The sequence below is a fragment of the Hyperoodon ampullatus genome (genome assembly GCF_949752795.1).
Source record: "Hyperoodon ampullatus genome assembly, chromosome: 3".
Lineage (NCBI taxonomy): Eukaryota > Metazoa > Chordata > Mammalia > Artiodactyla > Ziphiidae > Hyperoodon > Hyperoodon ampullatus.
This window is the reverse complement of record NC_136916.1, coordinates 42,085,039-42,102,880: the sequence shown is the minus strand read 5'-3', so window position 1 is coordinate 42,102,880 and position 17,842 is coordinate 42,085,039. Positions and strand designations below refer to the sequence as shown.

The following is a 17,842-nucleotide window of genomic DNA, read 5'->3' as shown; positions in this document are numbered from 1 at the left end:
ATTATCCAAATGCGAAAGTTCATCATAAAGCTCATAACTATGAGCAAAATAAGTACAGAAGAACTACCCACATACTTTACCTTCAGTTAGAACACGTGGAGGTTCAGAGGTGGTGCTCCCAGGGGCTGGGAAGGAATAAGCACTGCTGGCTGTGACCAAGGGAAGTGGACTCTTAGGGTAGCATTGCCTCAGGATCTGAAGAACAAGGGAGATGAGAGCCTCCAGACTTTTGTCATCCAGGCAGTTCTGAACAAAGAGAAGATCATATCAGACACTGACATCTTGTGTGGAGTCCCTTTGCTATAGTGGTATTTTAAGTAATGGACTACACGCAGCCTAAATGGACAGTAATAGCCTTAATGTAGAACTTCTAATCTGAACATTCTAATGTAGAATTTTGTCTAACACAGGATCTGCTTTGGTCCAGTGTGTAATCTGCATTTTTATTTCTCTTTTACAGCTAATATATTATTGGAATGAATTTAGTCTGAAAATAGACTTCAGAGACTTTCAAGGGATGCTGCACCTAAGGTAAAACATTGTCCAGAATAGCTGAGGGAAGAGGAGGTAATGGCATCTTCCTTCAACCAACCATGTGTTGTTGTTAATTATTGCCTAAATTAGAGAATGAGTAGCTGAATTGATAGAAGTCTTACTTTTCTCTTTTAGCTATGATCTGAAGAGAAAAATATCAAGGAAAAAGATAAAATATGAAATCAGAAGAAAGACTAAGAGAATCCCAAGTACCTAAATCAAATAACATGCTTCTTCTCAAAGCCCACAGTGGTGATCTCTCTTGGTATCTACACAAAGCAAAGAAAAATTGGGTTTGCAGATGTAACATTTTGATACTGATGGAACATGACAAGACCCTTCCTTTCAGACACTGTGAAAAATGTAAGAACAAGTTTACTAAATTGAGAGACAGAGAGTTGGGAGTAGTCAGTATGTCTTTGGCAAAAATATGGCCATTTTCTGCAGTCCCTTAGTAAATGTTTTGTCTACTGACTTGATACAGAAAGTTGACTAATGTAAGCCTCCAGTTTGGTATTCCTAAGGGGTTTCCATTAAGCTCTAAGGCCAAGAAGTCATAGTAGGAGATATGGAGGATGCTTAGAACATGCCACAGGGCAGTGACTGTCTACAATTATGCCATGCATGGTACCTCCAGGCCCATATTATGGGCTGCTCCACAGGAAAGAACATGAAGGAAAAACATTTCATAACATTTAAGCCATGGATTCACGCTACCCAAATGACTCCAAAGTAAAAAAAAATGTAAGCCAACTTTCAAAACAGAAATTTCTTAATAAAATCAACAATGCTATTTCCGAGGAGGAGCTTCAAGATGGTGGAAGAGTAAGACGCGGAGATCACCTTCCTCCCCACAAATACATCAAAAATACATCTACACGTGGAACAGCTCATACAGAACACCTACTGAATGCTGGCAGAAGAACTCAGACCTCCCAAAAGGCAAGAAACTCCCCACGTACCTGGGTAGGGCAAAAGAATAAAGAAAACAGAAGAATAGGGATGGGACCTGCACCAGTGGGAGGGAGCTGTGAAGGAGGAAAGGTTTCCACACACTAGGAAGCCCCTTTGCGGGCGGAGACTGCGGGTGGCGGAGGGGGGAAGCTTCGGAGCCGCGGAGGAGAGCGCAGCAATAGGGGTGTGGAGGGCAAAGCGGAGAGATTCCCGCACAGAGGATCAGTGCCGACCAGCACTCACCAGCCTGAGAGGCTTGTCTGCTCCTCTGCTGGGGTGGGCGGGGGCTGGGAGCTGAAGCTCCGGCTTCGGAGGTCAGATCCCAGGGAGAGGACTGGGGTTCGCTGCATGAACAGCCTGAAGGGGGCTAGTGTGCCACAGCTAGCTGGGAGGGAATCCGGGAAAAGGTCTGGAGCTGCCAAAGACGCAAGAGACTTTTTCTTGCCTCTTTGTTTCCTGGTGCGCGAGGAGAGGGGATTAAGAGCGCTGCCTAAAGGAGCTCCACAGATGGGTGCGAGCCATGGCTAACAGCACAGACACCAGAGACGGACTTGAGATGCTAAGGCTGCTGTTGCCGCCACCAAGAAGCCTGTGTGCGAGCACAGGTCACTCTCCACACCTCCCCTCCGGGGAGCCTGTGCAGCCCGCCACTGCCAGTGTCCCGTGATCCAGGGACAACTTCCCCAGGAGAACGCACGGCGCGCCTCAGGCTGGTGCAACGTCATGCCAGCCTCTGCCACCGCAGGCTCGCCCCACACTCCGTTCCCTTCCCTCCCCCCACGGCCGGAGTGAGCCAGAGCCCCCGAATCAGCTGCTCCTTTAACCCTGTCCTGTCCGAGCGAAGAAAAGATGCCCTCAGGCGACCTACACACAGAGGTGGGGACAAATCCAAAGCTGAAGCCTGGGAGCTATGCGAACAAAGAAGAGAAAGGGAAATCTCTCCCAGCAGCCTCAGCATCAGCAGATTAAATATCCACAATCAACTTGATGTACCCTGCATCGCTGGAATACCTGAATAGACAACAAATCATCCCAAAGTGAGGCAGTGGCCTTTGGGAGCCATGATATATATATATATATATATAGATATAGATATAGATATAGATATAGATATAGATATATAGATAGATAGATATATATATAGATATATAGATATAGATATAGATATATATATATATATATTTTTTTTTTTTTTTTTTTTACTTTTTCTATTTTTCTGAGTGTGTATGTGTATGCTTCTGTGTGTGAATTTGTCAGTATAGCTTTGCTTTTACCATTTGTCCTAGGGTTCTGTCTGTCCATTTTTTGGGGTGTGTGTGTGTGTGTGTGTGTCTGTGTTTTGGTATACTTTTTAGTGCTTGTTATCATTGGTGGATTTGTTTTTTGGTTTGGTTGCTCTCTTCTTTCTTTCTTTTTTATTTAAGTTTTTTTTTCTTATTTTTAATATTTCTTATTTTTTATTTTAATAATTTTCTTTTACTTTCTTTTATTTTTTCTTTCTTTCTTTCTCTTTTTCTCCCTTTTATTCTGAGCCGTGTGGATGACAGGGTCTTGGTGTTCCGGCCGGGCATCAGGCCTGCGCCTCTGAGGTGGGAAAGCCGAGTTCAGGACATTGGTCCACCAAAGACCTCCCAGCTCCACATGATATCAAATGGCGAAGATCTCCAAGAGATCTCCATCTCAACACCAAGACCCAGCTCCACTCAATGACCAGCAAGCAACAGTGCTGTACACCCTATGCCAAACAACAAGCAAGACAGGACCACAACCCCACACATTAGCAGAGAGGCGGCCTAAAATGATAATAAGGTAACAGACATACCAAAACACACCACCGGACGCAGACCTGCCCACCAGAAAAGCAAGATACAGCCTCATCCACCAGAACACAGGCACTAGTCCCCTCCACCAGGAAGCCTACACAACCCACTGAACCAACGTTAGACACTGGGGACAGACACCAAAAACAACAGAAACTACGAACCTGCAGCCTGCAAAAAGGAGACCCCAAACACAGTAAGTTAAGCAAAATGAGAAGACAGAGAAACACACAGCAGTTGAAGGAGCAAGATAAAAACCCACCAGACGAAACAAATGAAGAGGAAATAGGCAGTCTACCTGAAAAAGAATTCAGAATAATGAGAGTAAAGATGATCCCAAATCTTGGAAATAGAATGCAGAAAATACAAGAAAAGTTTAACAAGGACCTAGAAGAACTAAAGAGCAAACAAACAATCATGAACAACACAATAAATGAAACTAAAAATTCTCTAGAAGGGATCAACAGCAGAATAACTGAGGCAGAAGAATGGATAAGTGACCTGGAAGATAAAATAGTGGAAATAACTACTGCAGAGCAGAATAAAGAAAAAAGAATGAAAAGAATTGACGACAGTCTCAGAGACCTCTGGGACAACATTAAAGGCACCAACATTCCAATTATACGGGTCCCAGGAGAAGAAGAGAAAATAAAGGGACTAGACTGAGAAAATATTTGAACAGATTATAGTTGAAAACTTCCCTAATATGGGAAAGGAAATAATTAATCAAGTCCAGGAAGCACAGAGAGTCCCATACAGGTTAAATCCAAGGAGAAACATGCCAAGACACATATTAATCAAATCTTCAAAAATTAAATACAAGGAAAAAATATTAAAAGCAGCAAGGGAAAAACAACAAATAACATACAAGGGAATCCTCATAAGGTTAACAGCTGATCTTTCATCAGAAACTCTGCAAGCCCAAAGGGAGTGGCACAACATAATTAAAGCGATGAAAGGGGAAAACCTACAACCATGATTACTCTACCTGGCAAGGATGTCATTCAGATTCAAAGGAGAAATTAAAACCTTTACAGACAAGCAAAAGCTAAGAGAATTCAGCAGCACAAAACCAGCATTACAGCAAATGCTAAAGGAACTTCTCGAGGCAAGAAACACAAAAGGAAAAGACCTACAAAAACAACCCCAAGAAAATGGTAATAGGAACATACATATAGATAACAACCTAAAATGTAAACGGATTAAATGCTCAACCAAAAGACATAGAATGGCTGAATGGATACAAAAACAAGACCCATATATATGCTGTCTACAAGAGACCCACTTCAGACCTAGGGTCACATACAGACGGAAAGTGAGGGGATGGAAAAAGACATTCCATGTAAAAGAAAATCAAAAGAAAGCTGGAGTAGCAATTCTCATGTAAGACTAAATAGACTTTAAAACAAAGACTATTACAAGAGACAAAGAAGGACACTACATAATGATCAAGAGATCAATCCAAAAAGAAGACATAAAAATTGTAATTATTTCTGCACCCAACATAGGAGCACCTCAATACATAAGGCAAATACTAACAGCCATAAAAGGGGAAATGGACAGTAACACAATCACAGTAGGGGACGTTAGCACCCCACTATCACCAATGGACAGATCATCCAAAATGAAAATAAATAAGGAAACACAGGCTTTAAATGATACATAAAACAAGACGGACTTAATTGATATTTATAGGACATTCCATCCAAAAACAACAGAATACACTTTCTTCTCAAGTGCTCATGGAACGTTCTCCAGGATAGATCATATCTTGGGTCACAAATCAAGCCTTGGTAAATTTAAGAAAATTAAAATCATATCAAGTACCTTTTCTGACCACAACAGTATGAGAGTAGATATCAATTACAGGAAAAAATCTGTACAAGTACAAACACATGGAGGCTAAACAATACACTACTTAATAACCAAGAGATCACTGGAACAATCAAAGAGGAAATCAAAAAAAACCTAGAAACAAAGGACAATGAAAACACAACAACCCAAAACCTATGGGATGAAGCAAAAGCAGTTCTAAGAGGGAAGTTTTGAGCAATACAATCCTACCTTAAGAAACAAGAAACATCTCAAATAAACCACCTAACCTAACACCTAAAGCAATTAGAGAAAGAAGAACAAAAAAAACCCCAGAGTTAGCAGAAGGAAAGAAATCAAAAAGATCAGATCAGAAAAAGAAATGAAGGAAACAATAGCAAAGGTCAATAAAACTAAAAGCTGGTTCTTTGAGAAGGTAAACAAAATTGATAAACCATTAGCCAGACTCATCAAGAAAAAAAGGTAGAAGACTCAAATCAATAAAATTAGAAATGAAAAAGGAGAAGTAACAACTGACACTGCAGAAATACAAAGGATCATGAGAGATTACTACAAGCAACTATATGCCGATAAAATGGACCACCTGGAAGAAATGGACAAATGCTTAGAAATGCACAATCTTCTGAGACTGAACCAGGAAGAAATAGAAAATATAAACAGACCAATGACAAGCACTGAAATTGAAACTGTGATTAAACATCTTCCCCAAACAAAAGCCCAGGACCAGATGGCTTCACAGGCAAATTCTATCAAACATTTAGAGAAGAGTTAACACCTATGCTTCTCAAGCTCTTCCAAAATATAGCAGAGGGAGGAACACTCCCAAACTCATTCTACGAGGCTACCATCACCCTGATACCAAAACCAGACAAAGATGTCACAAAGAAATAAAACTACAGGCCAATATCACTGATGAACACAGATGCAAAAATCCTCAACAAAATACTAGCAAACAGAACCAAACAGCACATTAAAAGGATCATACACCATGATCAAGTGGGGTTTATCCCACTAATGCAAGGATTCTTCAATATACACAAATAAATCAATGTGATACACCATATTAATAAACTGAAGAATAAAAACCACATGATCATCTCTATACATGCAGAAAAAGCTTTTGACAAAATTCAACATCCATTTATGATAAAAACCCTCCAGAAAGTAGGCAGAGAGGGAACTTACCTCAACATAATAAAGGCCATATATGACAAACCCACAGCCAACATCGTCCTCAATGGTGAAAAACTGAAACCATTTCCTCTAAGATCAGAAACAACACAAGGTTGCCCACTCTCACCACTCTTATTCAGCATAGTTTTGGAAGTGTTAGCCACAGCAATCAGAGAAGAAAAGCAAAGAAAAGGAATCTAATTCAGAAACGAAGAAGTAAAGCTGTCACTGTTTGCAGATGACATGATACTCTACATAGAGAGTCCTAAAGATGCTACCAGAAAACTACTAGAGCTAATCAATGAATGTGGTGAAGTAGCAGGATACAAAATTAATGCACAGAAATCTCTTGCATTCCTATACACTAATGATGAAAAATCTGAAAGAGAAATTAAGACAACACTCCCATTTACCATTGCAACAAAAAGAATAAGACACCTAGGAATAAACCTACCTAAGGAGACAAAAGACCTGTATGCAGAAAGCTATAAGACACTGATGAAAGAAATTAAAGATGATACAAACAGATAGAGAGATATACCATATTCTTGGCCTGGAAGAATCAACATTGTGAAAATGACTATACTATCCAAAGCAATCTACAGATTCAGTGCAATCCCTATCAAACTACCACTGGCAGTTTTCACAGAACTAGAACAAAAAATTTCACAATTTGTATGGAAACACAAAAAACCCCAAATAGCCAAAGTAATCTTGGGAAAGAAAAATGGATCTGGAAGAACCTGGCTCCGTGACTTCACACTATACTACAAAGCTACAGGTATCAAGATAGTATGGTACTGGCAGAAAAACAGAAATATAAATCAATGGAACAGGATGAAAGCTCAGAGATAAACCCATGCACATACGGTCACCTTATTTTTGATAAAGGAGGCCAGAATATACAATGGAGAAAACACAGCCTCTCCAATAAGTGATGCTAGGAAAACAGGACATCTATGTGTGAAAGAACAAAATTAGAACACCCCCTAACACCATACACAAAAATAAACTCAAAATGGATTAAAGACCTCAATGTAAGGCCAGGCACTGTAAAACTCTTGGAGGAAAACATAGGCAGAACACTCTATGACATAAATCACAGCAAGATCCTTTTTGACCCAGCTCCAGCTTTTTGACCCAGAAATGGAAATAAAAGCAAAAATAAACAAATGGGGCCTAATGAAACTTAAAAGCTTTTGCACACCAAAGGAAACCATAAGCAAGATGAAAAGACAGCTCTCAGAATGGGAGAAAATATTTGCAAATGAAGCAACTGACAAATGATCAATCTCCAAAATTGACAAGCAGCTCATGAAGCTCAATATCAAAAAAACACACAACCCATACAAAAATGGGCAGGAGACCTAAGTAGACGTTTCTCCAAAGAAGACATACAGATTGCCAACAAACACATGAAAGAATGCTCAACATCATTAATCATTAGAGAAATGCAAATCAAAACTACAATGAGATATCACCTCACTCCTGTCAGAATGGCCATCATCAAAAAATCTACAAACAGGGCTTCCCTGGTGGCGCAGTGGTTGAGATTCCGCCTGCCGATGCAGGGGACACAGGTTCGTGCCCCGGTCCGGGAGGATTCCGCACGCCGCGGAGCGGCTGGGCCCATGGGCCATGGCCGCTGAGCCTGCGTGTCCGGAGCCTGTGCTCCGCGGCGGGAGAGGCCGCAGTGGTGACGGGTCTGTGTACCGCAAAAAAAAAAAAAAAAAAAACCCACAAAAAACTAAAAATAGAACTACCATATGACCCAGCAATCCCACTCCTGGGCATATACCCTGATAAAACCATAATTCAAAGAGAATCATGTATCACAATGTTCACTGCAGCTTCATTTACACTAGCCAGGACATAGAAGCAACCTAAGTGTACACCGACCGATGAATGGCTAAAGAAGATGTGGCTCATATATACAATGGAATATTAATCAGCCGTAAAAAGAAATGAAATTGAGTTATTTGTAGTGAGGTGGATGCACCTAGAATCTGTCATACAGAGTGAAGTAAGTGAGAAAGAGAAAAACAAATACCGTATGCTAACACATATATATGGAATCTAAAAAAAAAAAAAAATCCAGTCACGAAGAACCTAGGGGCAGGACGGGAATAAAGACGCAGACCTACTAGAGAATGGACTTGAGGATATGGGGAGGGGGAAGGGTAAGCTGGGACAAAGTAAGAGAGTGTCATGTACATACATACACTACCAAATGTAAAACCGATAGCTAGTGGGAAGAAGCCAAATAGCACAGGGAGATCAGCTCGGGAAGGAGACGCAGAGGGAAGAGATATGGGCATAGATGTATATGTACTCACTTTGTTATAAAGCAGAAACTAACACCATCGTAAAGCAATTATACTCCAATAAAGATGTTAAAAATAAATAAATAAATGTTATTATTAAAAGAGGAAAATAAATACGTTACTTAGCCCCCTCCTCCCCCAAAAAAGAATGTTATTTCCCCTTCCATGTACTCAAATAATACCAATCAGGTATCCTGAACCAACAGCAGGAAACACTCTCCAAGGAAAATAAATTCCTTGAGGCTATTTTATCGCTGGGACTGGTCAAATAGTTTTAAGTGCTTACTGAAAAGTATGAGTATTGGGAAAATAGAGAACTGAGCATGGAGGATGAAGAATGGTAAGGTAGATGACTGATAAGAGATAATGCTCTAAGCTTTAAGCTTAGGAGGTAGTGAACCAAGTCCAAGCCAGGGAACTCAGTCAAAACTGCCAGCATTTTGGAAGCCAGGTCTATGATTGCCATTGGTACTATTGCTGATGATGGTAACAGTGTAATGTTTTACTTGGTGTGGGATTATTATGCATTATAGACAATCTGATCCTCTGAACGTTTAAAGGATGCTCAGAGGATCTGTGCAAGGCTGTGGGACCCAGGAAACAAAGAGGTGGGGTTACTGAGAGAGAATCATGGCAAGCAGTGGCCTCAGCAGGAAGGCAAAGAACAATATGATGGGCGAAGTCTGTGGGAAGGACTCAAAAACAGTTCTTTCTCAGTCACTCTCATGCCCAGTAGGCTTGCAATTACACCACAAGCACCGATAAAAACAGTAAAGGACAGTGGTTTTCAAAGTGTGACCCAGACCAGCAGTATCAACATCACTTAGGAATTTGTTAGAAACACAACTTCTCAGGGTCATCCCAGACCTACTGAATCAGAAACTCTGAGGATAGGGGCCTTGCAGCCATGTAGGTGGCTTTGATCACAGTTAACTTAGAGAACCTCTGGTCCAGTGGACAGAAATACGGACTGTTGAGTGAGACCATCAGTTTCAAATCCTTTGAAATGTTGAAATCAGAAAGTCTGCATGAACTGCTATGCCAGCCCTAAGCCATAGTAAGCATTCAAGACAAATCTCATTCCCTCGTCCTCTTCCTCCTCCTCCTTTATTTTCTTCTTCCTCCTCTTCTCCTTCATTTTCATTGTCATCTCCATCAGTTGCAGCAGCAGCAGCAGCAGCAGCAGCAGCAGCAGTAGAAGCAGCATAATTTGCAGTAGCTACTGAAATGACATCACTAGATCCAAGGTACCCCATTTGGCCATCTTGTGACTTACACATCTTCTCTGGCAGGAGAGGGGAGAGAATGGATGGGCAGCTCTAACTCCAGCACAGCTGCAAGGGCATCTGTGCTCAGAGCACTCAGCCCGGGTGCTAGGAAGCTTTTCAGGCAGGAGAAACCTGGCCACCAAGTGCAGATTCTGCCTCTGCTCACATCCTGCTTCCATTCCCAACAGTAATTGGAGGCTGGGAGCTCATTGTAAATTTGCTTAATTGAGCAGTTGAGGCCTTCATTGTCCTGCTGAGGAACTGCTTCTAAAAGCCTGCTTCTGGGCTCACAGCCCCTTTCATGCCTGTGCTTCACTTGGTATTTTCTCCACTCTCTTCTTGTCATAGACCTGTACCTCTGGGATCACCATCTTTTCCCTGTATTACTCTTTTAATTGTTTTTTTTTTTTTTAACGCAGATCAGAAAAACAGTCAATAATGCAGAGGGCAGGGGGCAGAGGAGCTGGCTAAAGCACACGAGCCAGAGTTGGGGGATTCTATGCATCAGCAATACGGGGGGAGTTTCACAAAGGCCGGGAGAGATTCAAGATTTGGGGGACACAGGCTTACAAAGGATGGTGAAGCTTGGAAAAATTCAAAGCACTTCCTCATCCAGAGGAATAGAATGGAAAATGTAGCTATTTCATGACCGAGAAGCTCTGAAAGCTGTAATGATGGAGAGAAACCCAGAGGCGACAGCAGACAGAAAATTAGATATTGGCTTGCAGTGCAGTATTATGTTATTGTTTAGAGGAGGGGAAAAAAGCTTTTTTAAAAAAATGGTTAGTCTACAGATGCCGTGGTTGGAAAACGGTACTCTCGTTGACCGCTTCATTACCTCAGATGTACTCAGGTACAGAGAAATTGGAGAGTGTCCAGAGAGAAGCAACAAGACCAATGAAAGTAGTGCAGAGACTGACTAATACGAAGACAGCAAGGAACATGATGTGTGTGAAACACGGCTGCCTCGGCACAGGAGAGGTTTGGTGAGCAGATGATGGGTATTTGGGAGATACTCACATCATCCATGGAGAACGTATAGGTAGCCTTGCATGATGGTGTTTAAATTAGCCCTAATCAAGTGAAATTAAGGAATTTATTATTTGGTTGAAATCCAGGAAACCCTAGCCACTTATTCCACTGGAGTGCAGGTAAGTGACAGCCCTTATAGGTGCTACGCCTTTTGCCTGGGATGCTCTTCCTCTTAAACTTGGCATGACAGACTCCTTCAATAATTCAGGTCTCAGCTTAGGTGTCACCTGCTCAGAGAAGACTTGACCTCTCTAAGAGAAGGTCAAGTCTCCCTGCATATGTAAAAGTCACTGTAGACCTGTGCCCTTCCTCTGTTGATTTCACAGAGCAATATGAAATTATCTTCCAGATTGAATTCTTTGCTTCCTTAGTGTCCAACTCTCTGGTGGAATGCTTGCCCCAAAAGATCAGGGGTCTCGTCTATCATATTCACCACTAGGTCCCCAAAACTAATCATTATTCCAATAACCACTCACACTCATAAAGCAGTTAAGTCATGGCAAGAACCCTGCTAACATAGACATGTCTATGTTAACTTATTCAGGCCATACAAAAACCTAGATGTTATCATTTCTATTTTTTTTAAGAAGAAGGAACTTGAGTCCCAGAGAAGGTGGGTGACTTCTCTAAAGTTGCACAGCTATAGGTGCTAGGGCTGGGATCTGAAGCCAGGTTCTCTAGCTTGAAAATCAACACTCTTAATCACTGCACTACCCAGTGTGTACCCAACTAATACGTATTGAATAAATGAGTCAATCAGTACATGAGTGAGTGAAGGAATGAGGATTTGAGTCCAAAACATCTGCCCAGAGCAGGAAGCAAGAAACGTATTGAGGTTTCCCAACTTTAGTGAAGGTGAGTCCTAAATGACGGCCTTCAGGAATCATCCAGATGTCATCCAACTGCAAAGATAATCCCCATGCTGATTACCTGTGTGGTGCTGAAAAGGATCTCCATGCCCTGAGCTGCCAGGAAGGCCTCCCTGCCAGACTGGAGGTTGGCAATATGCCTGAGGGAAAGCAGAAGCGCCCTGCGGATCAGCACGTAGGAATTGGTCGTGTCATGGCTGTGCCAGTCCTGATGCAGCCTGAACAAGATGGTGACACAGCCTCTGTTCACTGCCCTGCGGCTGTTAGACTCTGAAACCAATGGGAAAAGACAATGTCAATCACAGGCTAGCCATACCTGCCTGAGGATGTCCCAGTGTACCTCCCACAAGATACTAATTCATCATAAAGGGAATGAAAATAACTTTCTATTGGAGAAAACTGGCAGATATCACCTTCATCAAGTGACCAAAGTCAACATCAGCAGATAAGATGCCCTGAGAAAGACACACCATCACTTTAGCATCACTTAAGCACCACTTTAGCATCACTTTAGCATCCCTTCAGCATCGCTTCTATGATTTTCCTGCCCCAAAATGCATAACCTAAATGTTACTATGAGGAAAATCAGCAAACCCAAAATGAGGGACATGATGCAAAATATCCAATCTATAATTTTCAAAAATGTCAAGGTCATGAAAAGCAAAAAACAAAAAACAAAAAAAAAACAGGAATTGAGCTAACAGAGACTAAAAAGACATGGCATGTCAGTATGATATATAATTATAATTTAGATCCTGGACCAGAAAACAATTTTTTTCTTTTGCTACATAAGGCATTAGTGATGCAATTGGTAAAATATGAATAGTGTTTAGATTAACCCATAGTACTGTATAAATGTTTATTGTCAGATTTTGATAAACTATTATATGTTTACATAAGTGAATATTCTTGTTTTTATGAAATTCACCATTGTGAAAGTCTATAACATTCTCAGATAGTTCAGAAAAAGAATAATAGTGTGTGGGGAGAGAGAAGAAAGGAGGTGGGGGGAATCCACAGGATTTCCATTCCTCTTTCCTAAGCCTCAGTAGACTTGGGATATTGTCATTTGGGTTGAGCAAACTATAAGGCTTAGGTTGAAAAGGAGAGGACCCTGAGTGACAGACATAATGTCAGGAAGACTGCCATGTGTAACAGATGCGTTGGGTGTTTTCCGTAAAGAGAACAGAAGCCAGATCAGCAAGGGGTTGGCTCCGTCCAGGAAAGGAACTCCTCAGGCTCAAGGCTACCCAACAGGGAGCTGGTCTCTATGTGGTAATGAGCAACGTGGCACCAAAAATATCCAGAAAGAGGTTGGAAGTCCACCCAGCAGGGATGTGAGGACAGGGCTTCCTTACATCTGACAGGGAGCTGTAATAGCATGCTCTTACAGTTCTCTTCCCCTCTTTCACACCATGACTACCCTTTGTTAGTTGAATGACCCTGCGTGAGACCTCCCATGAGACCGCTCTGATGGGTGAATGATTTCTTCCTTTTTCCATTATGAAGAAAGAAAGGGGGAAGAATGGTCCAAGATACCTCTCTCAACAGTCCACATACACCACTTTTCATGTTAAGCTCTTCCACCTACAGGGTTGGCGGACAGACCAGTTCAGGTCTACCCAGTAGATGGGGAGATAGATACTCTCTGGATCCTGGTCCTCTCTACCCCTGTGGACTAGGTACCCCGAAGAACTCCAACGGGCTGACTCTCAGAAACAAACGCCCACATCTTGCAGCTCTGCCCTCTCACGACTGCGTTTCTCCATTATCCATACTGTTCATGCTGGTTTATGAGACAATCTATGTTTCTGGCTGAGCATGTGAGAGAGAGATCCCCTGAACTGTAACTGGATAAGCAAAATTTCAGCTCCATGTCAGATTTTTTCCTAAGACCATATAAGTGCACATGAGTGAAACGATTACATGAAAATTCAGTGCTTTATTCCAGAAGGGTTTTCTCATAATATTAATGGAATTCTCCTTTTCTTCTACTTGTTTGTCAAATTCTAAATTGTCAGGCTTGACTGAGCCCCACTGAGATTTCTGACCCATTTGTGCAGTTGGTTTTATATTTTTTTTCACTTTTTACAACATTTCATTCAGCCATGACCCTAAATTGAGAGCCATGAGCTTTATTCACTCCATGATGTGTTTGTGGAAGGTTTAAATCACCTTCATTACCTCCTTTAATGAATTATTCTTTTGTATCAAAAATATTTCTCTCCTCGGCTGGTCCCAGCCACAAAGCACTGGACTTCTTTACCGCCTATATGAGGTTCCAGCCTATCCAATATCTGATGTTTAAAAGAAAATTGAGGATTAGGTAGGAAGTATTAAAGGAAACTATCACCTGCTGAAAAGAAGACAGAATGGCAAAAAAAGTGCATGGAGGCCGCGTGGGCAGTGGGAGGTTAAGAACTTTTGTCTTTTATCTATGTTAAGGGTATGAGACTAATAATGTGTTATCCTCATGACGTTCATCTCCCACTTCTGGGGGAGGGGGAGGGAGATAACGAGAAAAAAGTCTTTAATTGTCTGAGAGAAAAATCCCTTATCAGATCCCAATGATTTTATTCACCATTTCCTGTTAATCTTCAACAACCTGTCATGTTTACTAACATCGAAAATAGCTACACCTCCTCCCCCAACCCCTACCCTAAATCAGTCAATCTTTCTCCCTGAAGGGCTTGGGAGTTTTGCAAAAAGTCAATATGCACCTGAAACCCGACAAGAGATCCATCAAGCTGAACAAATGTAGAGGGGAGCTGAAGAATGAAATGAGGGTCACTGGGATCTGCAACTTGCAGAAGTTTGAGAAGATTTGAGGGGAGGACAGTGCTTCTCCCAGGGAGGCCAAATAGGAAGGAGAAGATGTGGGGTTTCATACATTCCTTTGGGTGGGCTCAGGGTTTGGAGGCCAGAGAAGATCCCCAGACCAGCTGTACTTTAGTCTCTTTATGTAAATGGCTTCTTCCTAAGATTTCCTTGGAAAAAGAGTTCCTGTTCCTTAATTTTTTTTTTAATTTCCGAAACAGATTGGTTTATGTTAAACTGGTTGGCGGATGGGGTGGAATGGACAGAGAGGACTTCTGAGGACCTTTAATTTAACAGCTCACCTCCACCCCCTTCCCCATCCAAAGGCGCTCTCCATGCCCCCTTGTCTCCATCAGCCCCTCCCTGGCAGCCTCCTGCTGAAGTTCTTATCTGGCCAGTTTTCCGGTGGCAAATCTGCATCCTTGTCCTCACCTCCAATTTATCCTCTTAACTTCTACTCTTTCTACCTACCTTTCCAGATTTTATCCTCCTGAAGTCTTATTTGTAGCTAATTCTCAGTCTAAAATGTGACCTCGCGCTCTCCTTATTTTTACCCCACGTATTTCTTCACAGAGGTTCAAATGTTTTCTTTAGTGCAGACCCCACTGATGCAGCAGATTTTTACATTCAGGAAGAAAGAATAAAAAAAGGAAGGAAATATACCAAGATATCAATAGTACTTATGAGGGAGGAAAAGATTGATGATTCTATTTGCTTTGGGTTTTTTTAGACTAGACTTAGACTTTTCTGTAGTTTTTATTCTCCTCATCCTCTGCAATGAACTTTGACAATCAAGTAGAAAAAAGACAGGTTACCCTTTGACAGGAAGTCCGTAGTCTATAGGCCATGCCATGTTGTAAATGCCTGTGGGCAGGGCAAGAAGTCCCCGGGTTGCCATAGCAACCAATTCACCTTTACCCCATCCCTTTCGAAAGTGAATTACCTACCTTGCCCCTGAAGGTATTTGAGAGCATGATCATCTCTATAAAGATGTTTGTCTTTTAACAGGAAAGCCCAGACACCTTCAAGACTCAAAGATTGGATTTCTCATGGGGAATTTCCAGCCCCATGACAGGTTGGTGGAGAAGTGCTTGGTGACCCAGATTATAATACCTGCAAGCAACCCAACGCTCTGCCACTTTTATTGGGCAAAACCAGAGGAAATGTCCATGACTGCTCTTTGTTTCCCATATCTGAGAATTTCATCACCCCTTTTAGAGTAAAGAGATAGCTTAAAGTGGAGGAAAAGTGGGAACCTGCAGCAGAGGAATGAGCTGGATGCTTTCACAACCACAGCTCTAGGAATGAAACATACAAATTAGTGCAGACCTCCAAACTCATCTTTACTATTCTCGTGTACCCTTCACTGCCTTGCTGGGCAGAGCCTTCAGCTGTCAGCTTTCTTTCTGGAGTCCTTGCACATGGCTGTGACCTCCACTGCTTTCTAGCTGTGTGACCTTGAGCATGTTACTTCACAGCTCTTGTCACTAAGTCTTTATCTAAAAAACAAACAAACAAACAAAACTGATAACAGTCCCTTCCTTGTGGAACTGTTGAGAAAATTAAATGAGATAATATATATAAAGTAGATAGCTTGATGCCTGGAACATAATAAGCACTCAATACCTGTCGCTTATTATAATTGCCATCATCAACATGATAAGCATCACCTATTTACTATTCCAACTCCCCCTCTGTAATTTTGGACAACAAACTGCCAAATGCTCAGGACATGAACAGATTCCTTCGGACAGCCTCACACAAGAATAGAAGCACTAGGATCACATAGTTGTTGATCTGCATTTTGGCTCTATCATTTATCAGCTGTGTAACCTTGTTTAAGTTACTAAGCCATTCTGGACTACATTTCCATCATCTGCAAATATTAAAGCAAGATAAAAGAGAGATAACTAAAGCATCACCCTTACAAGTCCATTATAAGGAATGATTGCATAGTGTAGCAGCTGGCATCAAGTATGTGCTCAATAAATGATAATCCCTTCCCCATAAGGATGACATTCAAACTTCAAATTCACTTCACTAGTGAGAATAGCCCAAGGAGAAGTTTCAAAATAAGTAAAATTTATAACCACAGTCCTTCAATCCCCATGTAACGTAATCGACTTCTCACCCCAAATGCCCACACATCTTACACAGCTGCCTATCTGTCCTTAGACACCCCAAACATACATACCGAGGACCATTCCCCCACATTATCCCAGGAGCCCTTACAGACAATGTCCATAATGTAGAACTTTTTAGTTCCCCTCTCTGACCAACTTTACCCGAGTTGGGTCCCATTACACTAAAGCTTTTTTAGAAGACTGGGTAGTGCTGTAAGATCCTCTTGATTGATAATGGTTAAGTGTTTAATAACTCACCCTTGCTTTTGATAAGCACATACACAAGTAAGAATAAATACAAGAATTCGAGGCTCTCATCATTCTTAAGAACAGAAATCATCTTCAGCCACATAGCATAGTAGGCCATTACTATCTGAAGAAATTCTTGCCCAGGAAGATTAAATAGTTTTATTAAACAGATTTATTTCCTTCTGTTTCAGGAACTTCATGAAAATTCATTCATATGAACTACTGACAATTCAGCTAGCCCTTTTCAGGACTGTGGCCCCCTTCTCAAAAGAGAAGACCACTCAGCTGGGCTTATCAAACACCCCTCCCCAAGGCTTGCCTCCAAACCCTCTCCTCACTGGATCCCCCAACTGAGCAATTATATCACAAACACTGCCTGATCTTCATCAGGACTCCACATGCAAATACCCACCTGGAGCCACAGCACTCGCACTGTATAATATCCCACCCTAGAAATCTCCCTTTGGAGACATTACTACAACCCAAGATAATGGTGACCTTAACTACAGCAAACAATCCACTGGCCTCTGCAACAGTGCTCTTTTCAGGAAGTCAATTTAGAAGATGTTTCTGGACAAAGCAGGCTTTTACCAAGACTTCTAAATCATATTACATGAACAGTAAGCTGCCTGTTTTGCCACTTAACACCAGTTACAATTACTGAGTATTTATTTACTGAACGTTTCCTATGTGCTCAGCATTGGGCTAATCATTTTACATGATCATCTCACTTATCTCATGGAAATGCTTGAAGATAAGCATTATTTGCCTCCTCTTACAAATGAAGACACAGAGGCTGAGAGAAGTTAAATAACTTATTCAAGTCCTGAGAGCTTATAAATGGCA

At 41.6% G+C, this 17,842-nt stretch overlaps 1 protein-coding gene across 1 annotated transcript in view; it reads right to left on the bottom strand.

Moving 5' to 3' along the window:
- Positions 1 to 17,842, bottom strand: part of LOC307049501 (cytosolic carboxypeptidase 4-like) — a gene marked incomplete at both ends in the record, with an annotated part of 92,970 nt that overhangs the window by 35,686 nt on the left and 39,442 nt on the right. The window contains 2 exons of the mRNA XM_079699072.1: positions 81 to 246; positions 11,869 to 12,077. Of these exons, the coding sequence (XP_079555198.1) occupies positions 81 to 246; positions 11,869 to 12,077 (375 nt within the window). The remainder of the gene's footprint in view (positions 1 to 80; positions 247 to 11,868; positions 12,078 to 17,842) is intronic.